Source organism: Theobroma cacao, chromosome 1 (assembly GCF_053813885.1).
Source record: "Theobroma cacao isolate CCN51 chromosome 1, ASM5381388v1, whole genome shotgun sequence".
Taxonomy (NCBI): Eukaryota; Viridiplantae; Streptophyta; class Magnoliopsida; order Malvales; family Malvaceae; genus Theobroma; species Theobroma cacao.
In genome coordinates, this window is record NC_142639.1 from 280,310 (window position 1) to 297,756 (window position 17,447).

Genomic DNA, 17,447 nt, shown 5'->3' on the forward strand with positions numbered 1-17,447 from the left:
AAAATAAAAAATAATAGTAGGGAGTTCCGCTGCTGGATAAAGGAAGGTTCCTTAATTCCATTACTCCTTCATTCCATAATTCTTTCCCCTTTCTTCAAACAGATGCGGAGTGTAATAATTATTTACTTTTCACATTTTTCCGTAGAAATTCCCTTCTAATGAATTAAATGCAAAGTCTTTCCTGATTAAACAAGCCTTCATTTGCAAGGAAGACCAAGGTTTCATATGGTCATTACAAGTCTTTGCTTGTACTGGTGACGAGACAAGCATAGATGCCCATAGGATGAGACAAACAACACATCAATCCAATTATTAATCCATTGTTGTCATTGGAAAAAAAAAATTCTTCCTACATAATATGATTTTTGTTGGTTCTGAAATGTGTTCCCCATGTGTTAAATACCTCACGAGTTAATTACAATATTTAGTACTCGAATTATAATTAAAATTTACTTATGAGGTAAAGTTTTCATTATTCATCCAAAAGAATAAATTTAAGAAAGAAAAAAGATCTGTGGGTTTAACAGAATGTGAGAATTCTCTTATAATAAATTTGAAGCAGAAAAGGATCTGGTATAATAATATAAATAATTGATAATAGTATTAAATGAAAAAAAGTTGGAGTCCCATGTAAAGAACAGCTCACGGGCAGGTGCTTGTGGTATGCCCACAACTTCTCCAATTGGCGCCATATTAAAAGGGGCTGCAGATTTTTATTTGTTTGATAATTGCTGCCTTTGTGCGACCAAAGCTCTGAGGGAATGTGTCAGTGTTCTTTTTTTATTCTATATCCATGTATCCTGAGAGAGAAATATCCATGTGTCCTGAGAGAGAAATATATCACAAGCTACTGGGGCTCCCTCTGTTTCAGACTTTGACCCTTTGTGTCTGTCTGCTCTTCCACTCTTCAGCCATTTTCCCAACCCAATAAACTTTGCTTTGGGAATTGAAATGGGTACTAAACTAACCATGCCATGATTAGCTGCCGCCTGCCTTGAATGAATGTTCTTCATTCACTCAATAACTCAGAAGAATCTTGACACAACAGCTGGTGCTGGGGTAGTCCAAAGTGGCTCATGGCAGTATTTCAAGCACATTGAAATCTCCAATGTAGGCCTGGAACACACTGTACGTACAATTGATTGGCAAAATCATCTTTCTCCTCAGCTGCCCTTACGCTTACTCTAATAATGATAGTACTTAATGCCTAAATTCTACATATATCAATCAGTATCATAAAGAAATCTGCCTTTCGGCTACCTAAATGATACAAGCCTTAGCCATAGCTTTATTTCCCATGATCATGACAGTCCTCTCCGGTCTCCCTCCTTGACAAATACGTTGTACTTGCATTTTTACATATATAAAAGGTTCTCATCACATTTTCTTTCATGATTAGTCAACCTGATGACCAAAAAAAACCAGATTTCTGAATCAACACTGTTAAATTTAATAAGGGCCTTTGAATTAAAGATGGAAGCATGTAGTGTGAGTTTGTGTGAGGTGGCTTGGCTCCCCACAAAAGGGGAAAAAGCACAAGGCTTACAACTCAGGAAGATGATGAAGTGGTTCGTGGGGCATTTTCTGCTTTTTGTTGTGAAAAAGCAACTCCTCCTTTTCTAATGATGCAGAGAGCGTCTGTCATGTGACTGAAAGCCCCCTATGCCATCATGGTCTAAAAAGATGAACGTGTCTCTGTACGATAGCTTTGATGTGAGCAACTTGGGCAACACTGTTGATGGACGACGTGGCTGCTATGGCAGGAGGACAAGTGTTTTTCGTTGGGAAAAAAAGGTTAAGTCTATTCTTTGTTTGGGGCGGCTGTCTCTGCTGTTGAGAAGCTTCAAGCCTGTGATTGATTTAGGTGGACCACCTCTCACCTGCAGGCGCCGAAGACCTTGGACTTGGGCTTTACACTTGCTGCTTCTTCCTTTCACTCGGCCCGAGGAGGGAGCCTAGGGCTGATGGCTACCCTGCTACTTACCTAGATTGGGCCATGCTTCTTCGGGCAGACTAAATCAGATAATCAAGTATGAGGCCTGCACGATAGAAACAAAAACCAGTAGCAGGAAATAAATCAAATAATAATAATAATTCTACAGCCATTAACAGAGGGTGACAAATCGGGCAAGAATTTCGTTTTAAGTTTGTGCGGATTTGCAAACATTCTTTGATCTACTTTCCTGATTTGCAACTTTCCCAGATTATTGGGTCTCTTTCACCTTTCAACTCTCTGCTTTCATCATAAACAAACAAACAAACAAACAAACCAAAAACCTTGTAATTATAAACCGAGACAGAGAGGATTTTCGACAGCTAGAAAATTTTTGGTTATTTACATTTTGTGCTAAGAATTTGGATCCTTGAAAGAGATTTGCATATCTTCACTTGCTTTATTTTGGTGAATGAACATGACACGCATATCTTTTGGACAACGCAAAATCAATGAAGAATTAAATATCCATTGATGGAGGAACAAAAGTGAAATTAACAGCAATACTAATGCAAAAGCAAAACAAGTAAGCTACTTTCGGTAATGCCACGTAACCAACATCCCCTGAACGAGGGAAGACCCGAGGAACAGGGACCCATGTTGACATTGTTGTCATTCCACGTGTAGTAGTTTAAGTGGGCAGAGGAGGCCCATCGTCAGCTTTCCCCTGTTTGTCGCTTTCGCAAAGGGGTGACTCAGTATCATTCCCAAAGTCAAATAGTCAAGACAACGTCGTTATCAGCAAAAAAGGAATAAGCTAATCAACCTCCACGTGTACATCTCAGTGATCTAAACCTTAGTTTTGTTTTATATTTCCTTGTGAATCACTACGCTACGTTATAAAAGAAACAAACCGCTTATGGTTGCTCTGAAGAAACTGTAATCAACCGTCTCTTGCACACACCCACACTCTCACTTTAACGTTAATATTAACAAAGAGAAGTGTTGTCTCTCTCTCTCTCTCTCTCTCTTTGGTCGGTTATCTCGAGGCAGGTTGGAGTCAGCAGCGGAGTAGGATCAGGAAAGATTTGATAATCCATGTTCGTCAAGAAGCTGGTAGAGAAGGCTTCCAAGAAGGTAACTCAATTTCTTACATACCCTCTCTCTTCTCTCTTCCTTCTTCCATATCCATCTGCTCATGTTTTCTTGATTTCTTGCACTTGGATTTCTTTGTTTCTCATCTCTGCAACCCTTTGCTTCCGTTTTCAAAATGCTTATCACTGTTCCCCGGAATGTTTACTTTTTCCCAACATCGTGCTGGGTTTTCATTGTAGATTTGAAGATTTGGGCTCACATTATTTTATGCTATATCAAAAAGTGGTCTTGTCTTTGGATTGTTTATTTTTTTTGTATTTACTTCAGGGGATTCTATGGTTATAAACAATACTTTTATTGTCAGATTTTGATTCATTTTCTTATACTACTGGGTAGTAGTGGCATTTCAGTCTGGATTTCAATGTTTCTTTCTTAACTTTTTTTTTTTTTGTGAAAGAGATCATAACTCGGGTTTTTCTAGACAGACAAACTACCTGTTTATGGATGTTATTACCAAATCTTCGAGTTTCAGTTTTAAGAAAGAAACTTTGTAGTATTACAGTGATGTTTTTGTTGCTGAATCGGCCGTGAAAGAATAGTTAATGATCTGCAAATTCAGACAATGAATTCAAGCATCCTCGCTCGATGAGACTTGAGAAAGCTTACATGGAGAAGTTATGGCAGAGGTTTTGGACTGTCAAACTCATATCTTTATCTTAAGATGAAGATTCTGAGTTTTGATTTTGAAAGTTAAAACAGTAGCAAATTAACTACCTTCAAGTCTAGAACTAGATGCTTTGCGTTTTCAATTGGGGTTCGCATCCATACTAGTACTGGTGATAGATCAGCTCAAGTTTGCCAGCTTCAAGCAGTTGCGTCTGAGACTGCTTTAACACCCACCCCCCCCCCCCCCCCCCCCCCTTCTCTGGGTTCAATGCTGATGAATCCACGATAAATGTTGTGCATCATTCACCACCCAATCTCAATAGCAAATGAAATTGATTTCCGAATCCAATCCACCTGATAGAAATACTAGTTGAAAGTTGAAACAGCTAAGACTTCGGATTCCCTTTTTTTTATCTACCCTCCCCTGTTAAGACTTAATAAAGTTTACTTACAGTCTTAGATCTCCACGTCAAATCGACATCCAACCAACCGTTTACAAAATTTCTCGTAACGGTTATACAATTTTAACGGTTAAAGAAAGAGTTCCTGCCACGTGGGTGTTGAAAAGAAACCTTGTCCTAAAACCAAGGTTTTACTTTAAGGAATCAACACTGCAAAACGCTTGGTGCTGAGGATCTCTGTGTCTTCAGCTGCTGGCCATGTTTATCTTTTGATTTGGTGCGTGGAAGTTAAAGGAAAAAATCAGCAGTCAAACCAGTCCATGTGATGGGCGGTGGTATTTTTATTGCAAGTAAGATTGGATGAGCATGGGTGGGACCCCATGCATTTTAATGTCCATAAACCGTGTTTTGTCTCCTAGGGACCCACTTGCAAACAACAACCTTTTTTTTCTCCTTTTTATAATAAATTGGATGAGATTAGTGGCAGATATTTCATCCCTGCGTTGAACTCTGCCTACTCTCTTGTGACCTTTATGCCGTTAAAGCTTGATGAAGATAAGTCTTAAATATTCCAGCAATACAGGCATGGGCTACTACATTATCTTATTTTGTAACAGCAGAGGAGTTTCTATCACCCCCTAATTTGGCTTCTTTATTAACATGAATTTATTGTCAATGATAGAGCATTATACCAGGAATAAGGTAAAGCCATCGTAAATATTGATTAGAATATGATACTAACTTTTTCAATAGTAACTTTCTAGGTATACATTGTTAGAACTAGCAAGAACATGCATCTGGTTATAACAAGCTTTTGACACCATGAACGTTTCTATTGCAGCCTGGAGGAAATTCTGATGGTTTGAAAGCTAGTGATGTTGATCCTCATATGGTATTTCATTATGGGATCCCATTGGGTTGTTGCATGCTTGCTTATGATTCCATTCAAAAGATACTTGCAATATCTACTATGTAAGCTCCCTTTTTCTATCCCTTGAATGGCAGCATTGAATTGCTTGCTTCTATATAGGATTTACAGAATGTTATTGCATGGATTTCCCGTTTGATAGAGTAAAGAACAGAAACATCTGACATCTGAATGTATGGTGATATCCTACAAGCTTTTTGTTATTTTGTATTTTAAATCAATTTTCTTTCTTCAGGGATGGCAGAATTAAGCTCTTTGGAAGAGATAACTCTCAAGCTTTACTTGAATCTGATGACATGGTGCCAAGCAAGTTTATGGAGGTCTTTTGTTACCTTCAATTGTGGCTCTGCATATTTATACCAAATTATCATGCATAATGCAACATCAGTATTTCTTGTAGCCTAGTAAAACTTATTTTCATCCTATAAAGTTGTCTAAATTTAATATATATCATGATTTCTCTTCAGGTCATGCAGAACCAAGGTATTCTTGTAAATGTAAATTATAAGAACCATATTGAGGCAAGTTACTCGCTTGGTTAATTACTGAGTCTGTCTGATTAGATATTGGAGTAGTACATCAGAAGTAGTATTGACTATGTTTTCTTCTTCACCTTTATTCCCCTTATAAATATGTTTGCTTCTTCTTCTTTTCCTTTCTTTACCCCACGGGAATTCATTTTTCATGGAAATTTTTAACGTAGGTTTGGGACTTGGACAAGAAGCTCTTATCTCATGTTCATGTCTTTAAAGAAGAAATTACTTCTTTCACAGTTATGCAAAGTGGTCCCTACATGTAAGTGTATCTAAGGTTCTTAGCTCTATTCCGGGTTGGTTCAACTTTCAAGATATGCAAATGCAACATTATGTGAAGTTTATTTATGGATGTAATTGCTGAATTTGAAGGTATGTTGGAGATTCTGTTGGCAACATTAAGGTTCTGAAAATTGACCAAGAATTATGCCATGTTGTTCAAATGAAATATGCTATACCTTTCTCAGCTTCTCATGGTAAGGAGTACTAGGGAATCAGCTTAAGTATTGATGTGTGCAGTTTAGTATATTGGTGCTGCATAAATCTTTTAACAAATAAAATTGGCAAGGTTCAAGCATTACCTTTAAGATGTTCTTGTCTGCTCTCTAGAAGTCATGGGTGATAATCTTTATCCTTTCCCTGGTCAAGAACACTCTGAAAGGAAATAAAGCATGCTAGTTGATGCTCTGAAATTTGCTAATGGCTGGTTTTTCAGCTACCTACTAAGCCAAACTTCAAAGTTAACTATTTATTTGGAAAAATAAAGCTCCACCATCTGAATTTTGGCCCTCTCTGATTAGAGGACATACTTATTATATGTTTTCATTCTGTTGCTATTGACCATCCCTTGCATCTATTTTGAGAATTCTTGCAGTTTTCTTCATAATCACATGTCTACCATTACTGCTATAACTAAATTGCTTAACCATCTTGTTTAGGAAATCCAACAGAAGTTGCAAGTGATAGAGCTGTTATCTCCATAATGCCTCAACCAACAGCTGAAAGCAAAAGGTAGTCTTACATTCTGTTAATTTTTTGACCCTTATAGTTTGGATTTCTCCCCTCTAAACACTTTTGTGTTTCCATACTTCTTTTCTTTCCCTTTCATTCGAAGTGTAATATGATATCCTAGTGGTGATTATTTTCTTATGTGGTACTCAATTGAATGCAGAATTCTTATAATATTTAAAGACGGCTTCATCACTTTGTGGGAAATTCGAGAAAGCAAAGCTATTTTGGTTGCAGGTGGAAGTATGTTCCAATCAGTACATAATGAAGCAAAACATGTGACTTCTGCATGCTGGGTATGCCCTTTTGGTAGTAAGGTTGCTGTTGGTTACAACAATGGAGAAATTCTCATATGGAGCGTTCCTACCTCAAAGCTAAAAAATGAACCAGCATCCGAAATTAGCATTCAAAATGCTCCCACATGTAAACTCGTTCTTGGATTTAGATCAGAAAAGATTCCGATAGCGTCTTTAAAATGGGCTTATGCTGATGGGAAAGCCACTCGACTATATGTCATGGGTGCCTCTGATGTAGCCTCCACAAGCCTTTTGCAGGTATTTAGACGTTGTGTTGTTCTCCATGGATGCCTATGTAGCTTATATCTTTTAATATTATGCTTTAAACTTTTTAGCTCAATTAGGAAGGACAAAAGACAACTATCCAGGCATTTTAACTTGTAAAACCTTATTCACATTATTGGATGTAATTTTTGACTAGTAAGGTTGTGATGAGGCAGGTAGTCTTATTGAACGAGCATACTGAATCCCGAACAATTAAGCTTGGGCTTCATTTGTCTGAGCCTTGTGTGGACATGGTGATCACTTCAAGCACTACTGAGCAAAGTAAACTAAAACAAGATTTTCTCCTTCTGGTTGGCAAATCAGGAAACATATATATGTATGATGATTGCTCAATTGAAAAGTATCTTCTGCAATGCCAATCAAGGTCCCCACCCTCCCTCCCCAAGGAGGTAATGTTGAAGATGCCATTTGCAGATTCAAACATCACAGTAGCAAAACTCATCGCTGACAACCCTTACGCGTTAAGTTCAGATGAGGTAAGTTAATTGGAATATTATATTTTCTGTCTTTGCTGAAAAGTAACTTGTCTTACATTTTGTTGCTGCTGGTGATGCATGTTCTCTGGTCTTGCAGGATTACATTCTGCTTTCCAAGGATTTTCCATCACTTGTTCCCTTGGAGACAAAGTCAAAAGACGGAGGTCACTCAAACTCATACCAATTTAGTGGATTCGGAAAGGTCAAGAACCTGTACATAACCGGACACAGTGATGGAGCCATCAATTTTTGGGATTTATCATGCCCCTTTCCTATACCAATTCTATCATTAAAGCAACAGGTAATATATTTTTAAGAAGCTTTTAGTTTCCTTGTTGATTTAGGTTTGTAAGAAAGCAAGCAACAAGAGTGTTGGAGAAGGATGATTTTAGTTCAAAATATTGGTTTTCTAGATTATTGCAAATTGGTGGAATGGTGCTTTTGCATATTATTCTTATTGTACCTTTTTTCTTAATGCAGAGTGAGGATGATTTTTCTTTGAGTGGTATAGCACTGACTGCACTGTATTTTGATGGAAACTCACGGATTCTAATTTCTGGCGATCAAAGTGGAACGGTAAAATCTACTTGGGATTGGTTTTGTTGAATGAAATAATTTTCCTTTTGTTATCTAACTACTGTTTCTTCCGATACAAGTACTGCAGGTTCGCATCTTTAAGCTTAAGCCAGAGCCGTATGCAGCAGAAAACAGTTTCATCTCTTTCCAAGGTATAGTTAAGCATATCATTATACTAGAAGATTTTTAAGTTGGGTTTAGGAGTTGTTGCGTTATGTATAATAGTTCATCTTCCTGCTCTTTTACTCACTTGTTTGAGCTACAAAATAATCTTTTGCAATGGCCTTGTTTTCTTAAATGTTGAAACACCTGTAAGCATGAAAGGTAGTTTGGCCATTTATAGGAAATATAACCTGGAAATGACCACCCTGATATTTTCCTTCTCTTTTTCACTTTTTGTTTAATATTTTTTGGTCCAGGAAGCACAAAGAAAGGGAACAATCAAATTATCCACAGCGTTAAGGTTCTTAATGTTAGTGGTTCTGTACTTTCTCTAAACATAAGCCACAGCACAAGACATCTTGCCATTGGGTCTGACCAAGGAGATGTAAGCTTATTTTCCTTGCACATGAAATTCACAAGTTCTTTTAAAATTGTTGGATTTTTGGCTGATATTGGCGGAAGTAACAAGGGCATGTTAGTGTAATAACTTTCAACTTTTATAACAGGTTTCAGTATTTGACATGGATGGTCCCAGTATCATATTCCAAAGTCATATTGCAAGTGACATCTGTCTTGGTATCATCTCAATGCAGTTTAAAACCTGTACTATGCAGAATTTTGAAAAGAATGTTTTGGTGGTTGCAACAAAGGATTCATCAGTTCTGGCCTTCGATACTGATACTGGAAACATGTTGAGTACTAGCATGGTTCGTCCAAAGAAACCCTCAAGAGCTCTATTTATGCAGATTTTGGGTATGTGCTACTGTCCAAAATCAATTTATTGAACATATAAACCTGATAACCCAAAGTACAAACTTGTAAGTAACATTTATTTTGTCAGCATTGTAGAATTCAGGGAAAAAGTAATCCTTATCTACATTTTTCAGATTGGCAGGATACATCAGCTAGGGGAGCAAATATATCAATTGGTGCAGACATGAACAGAGGGAGTCCTATTGAGGAAGGCATACCAAAGCAATCTTACATACTGATATGTTCTGAGAAGGCTGCATATGTCTATTCCTTGATTCATGCCATTCAGGTAATCAGCACATTATTTTTGTAGGTATTAGTCATTGGTGGCCATTCGCAGGCCACCCCTCCAGATAAAAAAAGGGATCACTTCACCTTTCTTTTTCACTCAGGGAGTCAAAAAGGTGCACTACAAGAGGAAGTTCAATTCCACTTCTTGCTGCTGGGCGTCAACATTTTATACTGCCTCTGATGTTGGCCTTTTGCTCCTCTTCGCTAATGGAAAAGTTGAGATAAGGTGATGGTCGATAATTATTATGTGTTTCATGAATGGGTTGATACCAAAAGAAAAAACAGGCCGTAATCATCCCAATGGTTTGATTCTGAATTGATACATCTGTAATTTGTAAAGGGCATATTAATGTCTGCGAGTGATCTCATGCTTATTAACTAAACCTCGTGTGTGTGTGTGTGTGTAATCTTAGGTCCTTGCCAGAGTTATCCTTGTTGAAGGAAACTTCAATCAGAGGCTTCAGATATTCTACACCGAAGCCAAATTCATTATCCGATAGCTCCATGTGCTCTTCAAACTGTGGAGATCTTGTTATGGTACATCATAATTAATAAATCTACTACCTTTTTTTTTTTTTTTGTAAAGTAATAAATCTACTACTTCGTATATTGTTTTAAGGAGATAGTGTTAGTTTACTCTTTTACTCCTCTTTTCACAGGTGAATGGGGATCAAGAATTCCTTATCATCTCAGTTTTGCTCCAGAAGGAAAGTTTTAGGTATCTGCACGTTCTAGAAAGTAGTCTGTCTGATTATATTTATTACTCACAAACATTTTGACTGTTTCTGCATGAATTCTTTTCTAGGATTTTGGACTCTGTCAGCCGCATATACAGGAAAGATCTAATGCTTTCACAGGAAGTGCTTGCCTCTGGAACCGCAGTTCAGAAGGAGAAGAAAAAGGTAGATAACAGATTGATTGCTTGGGCTCTGATACAAGATTAAACCTTCTGAAAGTGATGGTTTATCCTGAAATGTTACTTATATGGCATGTCAGGGAATTTTCGGGTCTGTTCTCAAAGAAATGAAAGGTAGTAAAAAGCATGTCCATGAAGTGGAGACAGAAGATACCAGAGAAAGTATTGAACAACTTTCCACCATCTTTTCAACTGCTAATTTTCCATGCGAGGTTGAGAATAGAGATAACCAGGCAACGGATGAGGATGAAGTCGATTTAGACTTAGGTAAGTATGTTGCAGGAATCATTATATTGCATGCATAAGGTGGGTCATTCCACACGCTGATGCTCACGAGGACTTCGCAATGCGTATGGTGATTGTCAACTTCATGCATCAGCTTAATCAATTCTTTTTTGTTTTCTCTGAAGATGATATTGATCTCGATGATCCTGGAGAGAAACCAAAAGAGCAGAATATCTTAGCAGCTCTCAATAAGCATAAACTTAAATTCCAGGCTTTTACAGCAGGTCAATGTCCTTTTAATCCGTGTACAAATATCTACAGACCCATGTCAGTGTAATCGCTTACCATAAATTGATTGGCTATTTTCAGGTAAACTGAAGCAGATGAAGGTGAAAAATGAGAAAACTATCACCAAAGAAGAGCAGCAAGATGAGAAGTCCAGTGCTGTTGATCAAATCAAGAAAAGATACGGGTTTTCATTGCATGGTGTAAGTATTTTTGCTCAATGCAAGCATCGTGAATGTGTTTGATTTGTTGGTGGCCACATTCCTTGACCGTGCCTTCTTCCCTCGGCTGCAGGAATCAAGTGCAGCTAAAATGGCAGAAAGCAAGCTTCAAGAGAATTTGAAAAAATTGCAGGTACTGGTTTTTTGGAAGACTCATTAAAGTGTATGACAAAAGCCCCAAAGTTTGGTTTTGTCCAAGGTTTTTCGGAATTACAATTTCATGTTCATTGACAAACTTGATGTTGAATTGGGCAGGGAATCAGCTTGAAGACTACAGAGATGCAAGATACTGCTAAATCATTCTCTTCCATGGCAAGAGAACTGCTGCGCACTACAGAACAAGAGAAACGAATCTCATAAGCCAATGTCATACACTGTTTTTGTTGTGAAATACCTTACACCCCCTTTTTTTCCTTATTCTTTTGCTTGTATGTTGATCTCCATGTACAGCAGTGAAAACAAGTTTATATTCTTTTTTTGTAAGGTATTCTTTGACTGGAATGTAGTTTTACTCTGTTTCCATTCACCAGTCCATGGGTTAGACGGTAACTAAAGCAAATGTCAATATCCAAAATTCTAGTTGAAAAGAGCATTATAGCCCTTTCTCAGGCTACCTTATCAGTATCAAACTTGTTGGCTAACAGCTAGCTGGTTGCCAAACATTCCAGCATGGTCAGATGGTCTCCTGTGCCCGAAAAAACAAGCCAGAAGACACCTATTACCTCAAAACAAATGCAAGATCAAAATAAGGATACTATATGTTCCATAACAGAGCCCATAGAAAAACATGAAATATAGCGCTGATGAAATTCATTGCACAAGTTTAAGAAAGAAAAGATCTTAAATGTAAGATTTCCACATGAAGATCTTGCGAAGAGGCGTATACAGCACATGCAAAAAGATAAAAAGAGCAGGAATTCAATACATGACACATTTTTCATTACTCACAGAGGAACCGGATACATCAGGTAACTTTTATCATTAACCTAGTCCTGTAGCTTTGGTTTAGGTAGTATATCTACCAACTGGGAATAGATCTGCTCGTGCATAGCATCCCTGTTGTATTGGTCTAATGTGAAAATGGTTGCACCTGGATGATTCTTCAACCTTGCAACTGCACAAATTCAACATCATAGCCTTACAAATCTAGCTAGAAAAGCAAAAGGGCTCCTGCAGCAAAATCTAGTAGAGACTTTAAACAATAATAATCCTATTTTGAAGCCTGCAATATAATCCTACTCTTTCATGGTTTCAAATCAAATTAACATCATCTCAAGTCAGTAGAGGCTTCAAAGGTGGACGCAAATCAATACATTCTCCTAACAAATGCCTATGAATGCATTCAGAAATTTACCTGCAGGTATATCTTTGCCAAAATTTGGTATTGGTACAGTAGCGAGAAGAGGAATATTGGATTGAAGAATCTTTAGAATGGCTGGAAAGAAGTATGAACTGTACAACTCCATTTTACCAACTTCATCAATGATGAAGAGATCGGTATCTTCTCTGATCTGATAACAAAATTCAGATATTCAGCCTTTGATAAATGAGCATGCATAACTCAAACAGTTACTGCCAAGTTCCTAACCCAATGGATTAGACTGTTCAACAAGAATAGTACTAACTTAGTTTAAGAAAGCCGATAAAATTTCTTGGGGAAGAAAGGAGTATATAGCCCTCAAAGCATTGAATAGGCAGGTCCACAAGTAATAATGTAGTTTATATGAAAGCAGCCAACCTTCAATTCAGGTAATGCCACTGATTCAAATGATGCTACATCCACCTTGTATTTCCCAACACGAGGCCACTGATGAGCTTCGGGACTGTCATGTACATAAGCAGGACTTAATTGACGAAAAAGGGACTAAATTAAGAAGCAGAAACGTTAGGAATAAACAACAGAGGCAAAAAAAACCTGGGAATCACGGTGCAGGCGAGCTGCCCTCTGCGACCATCCAACGTGAAAACTTCAAACCCAACCCTCTCACCTCCTTGTCTAATCTCTTGGGTGTAGAACCCCTGGAGCTTGAGGTTGGGGTTAGAGTACTTGAGACTCTCGTATATTCTCATAATCAGATTGGTTTTACCCACACCCTGCATGTTTAATAATCCAATTTCTAAAGATTGCAAAATGCAAAAGGAAAGTCATTCTTAATTAATATAAAGTAATAGCAATACTTACAGGAGGGCCAGTAAGGAGGAAGCATTTTCCGACACCAGCCATCGTACTCTCCCTCTCTCGACGGAACTGTGAGCGCCTGAGCGGCAGACAGGGTAGTCTACCGCATTCCCGTTTGCCATTGGCATATAATGCAGAGCATAGTTTCTCCTTGCAGTCATGGACTTTGCTCAATTTAGGGCCACGGCCCAGTTGTCAAATGCCCACAGGCCACAACTGCTGTTTGCCTGCTTCAGCACTGTTCCTGGTTCTTTTTGTGTCTAATTTTGGTTTTGAGTTTAAATTGATTCTTACATTCTAAACTTTTTTCATCTCCCCATGCCTTTCGCTTATTAAATCAAATACATTCCTCAGGCTCTTGGACTTTTTGGCTAGTTCTTCGCATTTCTTTTAATTCAACCATTTGCCCAACTTCCATTACAAATAGCAACTGATTCATGGCATGTTTAATTTTGCTGAAAGTTGTTTTTTACATCCTCCATTCAAATGGAAATACAAAACTATTGGTATTTTGTCTAAATAGTACGCTCAAAAACTAGGATGAAAGCCAAATCACTTGCTTGAATATACACCACCTTATTATTCTCGAAACTTTTGAATATGTTTTGAAAAAAAACTCTATTAGAAAAACATGGTTAACAATAACAGCCCAAATGCAACCACAATTTGTTTGTGCCTGGGAACGAAACACATTTATAGAAACAGGAAAACAATTTGTGCAGCAATCATAGGTTAAACGATAAAACTGAAGCTGCACTGTTTGAGTCAAGTCCAAAGCCAAGTGGAAGAGCATCTATCTGATTTCAAACTAGCGGAATTGAGAGGTTTTGCTAAAGCTTAATTGTGATTCCTTCCATTGCATCTAGAGCTTTTGCCATCCTTGAGCGGGCTCCTCACCTTTACTCCCAACGCAAAGGAGACAAGGAATCAACAACTAATTTTACAAGCCTAGTTTCACTTCTCCTTAAAGTCAAATTATTTTTTCCTACGAATTTTCTAGGCGATGCCAGCACAAAAGATCAAACCAAAAGATTACGGCTAAAAGACACTGACAAGTGGTGAACAAACAAATTATCTCTCTTTTTTAATTGACAAACCAAACTCCGCTTCCCCCTACCACCAAAGGAAGTTCAACAAACATTCACAATCTACTGAATACGGATAAAGGTCGCCACGAAATAAGGAATAGAGGAAGGAAAAGTTTCAGAAACTGTAAAAGGCCAAGAAGAAAAAAGAAAAAAGAGAAACCGTTTTGTCAACAGCACATTAATCCCTGGTAACTTTGTCCTTTATATGAAAAAAAAAAAAAAAAGGAAACCGGGAAAGCAACCTTTCCATATGCTACGTAAACACGAATTATCGTAGCGTGATGATCTACCCAACCTCAAAAAAAATCCAACCCGCAGTTAAAAACAAATCAAGGCGACAAGCTCAAACTTAATCATTGATTTCTAAGCAAATTACGCAAGATAAGCTTATACTTAATCACTGATTTCTAAGAAAATTCAACAACAATATCCAGATAAGCTCTAACAAGAAAAAGCTGCAACTAATCCATTTATATCTCTTATGTAATCTAAAATATTTGGAGATTAATGTCAACTATTCATCTCTAGGGAGGAAAGAATTCCTGAATCTAACCAAATTCTAAACTAGTTTGTGCATCCCCGCATCAAGTTCATCTACTCATCATCTTCTTCCTACAAGAAGGCAAAACAAAGAAAGAAAATTATAATCCAATCTCGAAATCAGTAAACTACTGAATTTTTTTTTTCAGATCCAGATTTAGAGTTGACTTTCAACTAACCTCTCCACTCCCCTCGTCTTCATCCTCATCGTTGACTTCAGACTTTGACTTATCAGATTCATCATCGTTTCCGGCGTTTGCTCCACCGGCCTAGACGTACGAAACCAGAGACACATGTTAATCAAAATTAATAATCATGAAAAATAAAAAACTACTATAATTGTGGAAAAGAGAGAAATAGTGCTGTACCAGTTTCAGATTATATGCCTGCATGCTCTTATTGTATTCACTCTTTCGCTTCTCTGCCTTCTGAACATAAGGAGCTTTCTCCTGAAATACCAATGATGATTGTAAAAAGTCAAAGATCTTGTGGCCAGTAAAAGTCAACCAAACAAACAGGTAAAATATATTACACGGTAAAATACTCACATCTTCGGTCATGCTTTTCCATTTTGCTCCACCAGCTTTGCCAACCTGAATATCAAATTTAATAAGGAAAAGGGACTTCGGAAGTTCAAATACAAGCAATAAAATAAACTAGAAGAAACTTTATCGATTGTTACTGGTAATAAGGACTCACAGCGGAGACGGATTTGTTATCAGGATGCTCCTCTTTGTACTGCTTCCTGAACTCCTCCCTTCATATGATCATTCATCCACAATAACGAATAAGAATCTGAGTCGCAGTGAAAATAAATCCATAAAAGTTTTCGACAAGAAATTAAAGATATCATACATGAAAACGAAGAAAGCACTAGGAGGCCTCTTTGGCTTGTTTGGATCCTTCGCTGCCTTCTTCGCTCGCTTTGTAGCGCGTGCAGCTTTCCTCTTCAGCCTATCGCCAAATCAGGAAACGAGCATCAAGTCAAAGATGAACTCAGCAGATCTCATATTATTTAATGTTGTTATATAAACAATAATTATTGACGCACAATGACCACACAATCGAATAGAACAGCGAACAAACTCACTTGTCATCAGTTTGCATCGCATCGGCCTTGGTTTTACCACCTTTCATGGTGAATCCTGCAAGAAGAACGGCAAAAAAACGAATGAGAAACGCTCGGAATCGGCCTAAACCAGGTTGGCTCGTACTAAGTCGGCGCCGCGAGTTACCTCAAGTACTAGGGCTATTGCTTTAGGAGATAAGGAAGCGAAAAGAAATAGAGGAGAATGCCTTTTAGTTTTTTAGTTGGGTGTGGTTTCAACTGTGGCAGGGTGGGCTTTGGCTAAAAGAGCTAGATAAGGATTAAGGAGGGGTTTTTTGGGGACAAAGGAAAAAAAAAAGTCAGAAATTAAAAATCGAATCGCGAAAAGAATTGAAGTCCGCCTTTGGGCGGGATTTCAAAGTGGGAAATCTTCATTGCCACGTCATCGATCTGAGTGTTTTGACACTATTTGCTGTTCAGCTTCCGCCGAGACTTGAGACTGCATTTTTTTCTCAATATCACTTTCCGTTTCGAAAAAACAAAAGTCAAAAAACAAATAAATTCTTTGTAAATTAAACCGTATAATGTTATTTTTTTCAAAATTTTAATTAATATCTTTATATATATATGAAATGTTATCAAATTTATTTTAATTCAATGAACATTTTCATTATTATATTTTAAAAACCACTCGAATCTTTATATTTCTTAACATGAGATTTTGAATCTCACATGTCCATTATATTCTTCATAAATTTATTGTACAATAATCACATATCTTTAAAAAAATGATATGCTAAAATACCAAAAGTTACTTATATTTTTTTATTAAGACTAATATAAACTTAAAGTGTAATTTTAAAATTAAATACTTAAATAAATCTCTGAACTACATCAATAAAGGTAATTTAACTTTTATCTTTTTATCGCATTAAAATAAGTTCTTGAATTTTTATTTTAAATTAAACAAATCATTATCACTAATTATTAATTAATTCTCATTAATCAACAGTATATTTATAATTTTTAATATCACATTTTTTACCACGTGACATGTTGTATGTCATTTTAATAACATCAATGCTACATAACAAATGACGTGACATCAAAAATTACTGACTCACAATTGAGTTTTTTTTCTTTTCAAATATTCAAAAATTATTAGTTAAGGATTTGAAACAACAAAATAAAAAAAAAAACTAATTGTTTCAAATTGATTACCATCTTTTTCATTAAAACTATCATTTCTAACAAAAAAAAAAAAAACCTAATCCAACTTCTTTAGTTTGATGGAAGCCATTGTTCCTTGACTAAAAATTGGAAACAATTTTGAGAAGAAGATGAGTAAAAAGTAGGAGATACAAGTTTATAATATTAAAACTAACAAAGATACCTAATGTTTTTTCACAATAAAAAGAAAGTCAAATCTTTCTCTTTTATTCTTTAAGATTTGTAAAGGAAATCTAATATTTTTCTCTTCCATATAATTTGTAAAATAAAGTCAAATTATTCTTTTCTCTTATTTAAAATCTGTAAGGAAAG

At 36.8% G+C, this 17,447-nt stretch overlaps 3 protein-coding genes across 6 annotated transcripts; 1 reads left to right on the plus strand and 2 right to left on the minus strand.

Moving 5' to 3' along the window:
- The first annotated feature begins 2,877 nt into the window (after positions 1-2,877).
- On the plus strand, positions 2,878-11,637 carry DAW1 (Transducin/WD40 repeat-like superfamily protein). Of its 4 annotated transcripts, none has more exons than XM_007046441.3 (24): positions 2,878-3,070; positions 4,937-5,067; positions 5,259-5,343; positions 5,491-5,544; positions 5,727-5,818; positions 5,929-6,032; positions 6,495-6,567; positions 6,728-7,118; positions 7,301-7,621; positions 7,719-7,922; positions 8,102-8,197; positions 8,286-8,349; positions 8,617-8,744; positions 8,866-9,112; positions 9,247-9,401; positions 9,505-9,629; positions 9,817-9,940; positions 10,063-10,121; positions 10,209-10,305; positions 10,400-10,586; positions 10,730-10,828; positions 10,914-11,032; positions 11,124-11,183; positions 11,306-11,637. In XM_007046441.3, the coding sequence occupies exons 1-24, from the start codon at positions 3,032-3,034 to the stop codon at positions 11,408-11,410; spliced, it is 3,159 nt and encodes a 1,052-aa protein (XP_007046503.3). In that variant the 5' UTR covers positions 2,878-3,031; the 3' UTR covers positions 11,411-11,637. The 4 variants fall into 4 exon arrangements, with proteins under 4 accessions (XP_007046503.3, XP_017980665.2, XP_017980672.2 ...); XM_018125176.2 differs by lacking the exon at positions 2,878-3,070 and adding an exon at positions 4,666-4,797; XM_018125183.2 differs by lacking the exon at positions 2,878-3,070 and adding an exon at positions 4,666-4,797 and having other exon boundaries at positions 8,974-9,112.
- On the minus strand, positions 11,122-13,401 carry LOC18610649 (uncharacterized). The gene is made up of 6 exons (XM_018125210.2): positions 13,233-13,401; positions 12,966-13,144; positions 12,789-12,873; positions 12,405-12,561; positions 12,065-12,164; positions 11,122-11,206 (listed from the first exon to the last, which is right to left on the minus strand). Exons 1-6 carry the CDS (start codon positions 13,272-13,274, stop codon positions 11,137-11,139), a joined length of 633 nt encoding a protein of 210 aa, XP_017980699.1. The 5' UTR covers positions 13,275-13,401; the 3' UTR covers positions 11,122-11,136.
- Positions 13,402-14,689: 1,288 nt separating this feature from the next.
- HMGB5 (high mobility group B5) lies at positions 14,690-16,249 on the minus strand. Its single transcript, XM_007046447.3, has 8 exons — positions 16,093-16,249; positions 15,948-16,002; positions 15,713-15,811; positions 15,557-15,614; positions 15,406-15,450; positions 15,226-15,306; positions 15,037-15,126; positions 14,690-14,929 (listed from the first exon to the last, which is right to left on the minus strand). The coding sequence occupies exons 2-8, from the start codon at positions 15,992-15,994 to the stop codon at positions 14,912-14,914; spliced, it is 438 nt and encodes a 145-aa protein (XP_007046509.1). The 5' UTR covers positions 15,995-16,002; positions 16,093-16,249; the 3' UTR covers positions 14,690-14,911.
- Positions 16,250-17,447: the final 1,198 nt, after the last annotated feature.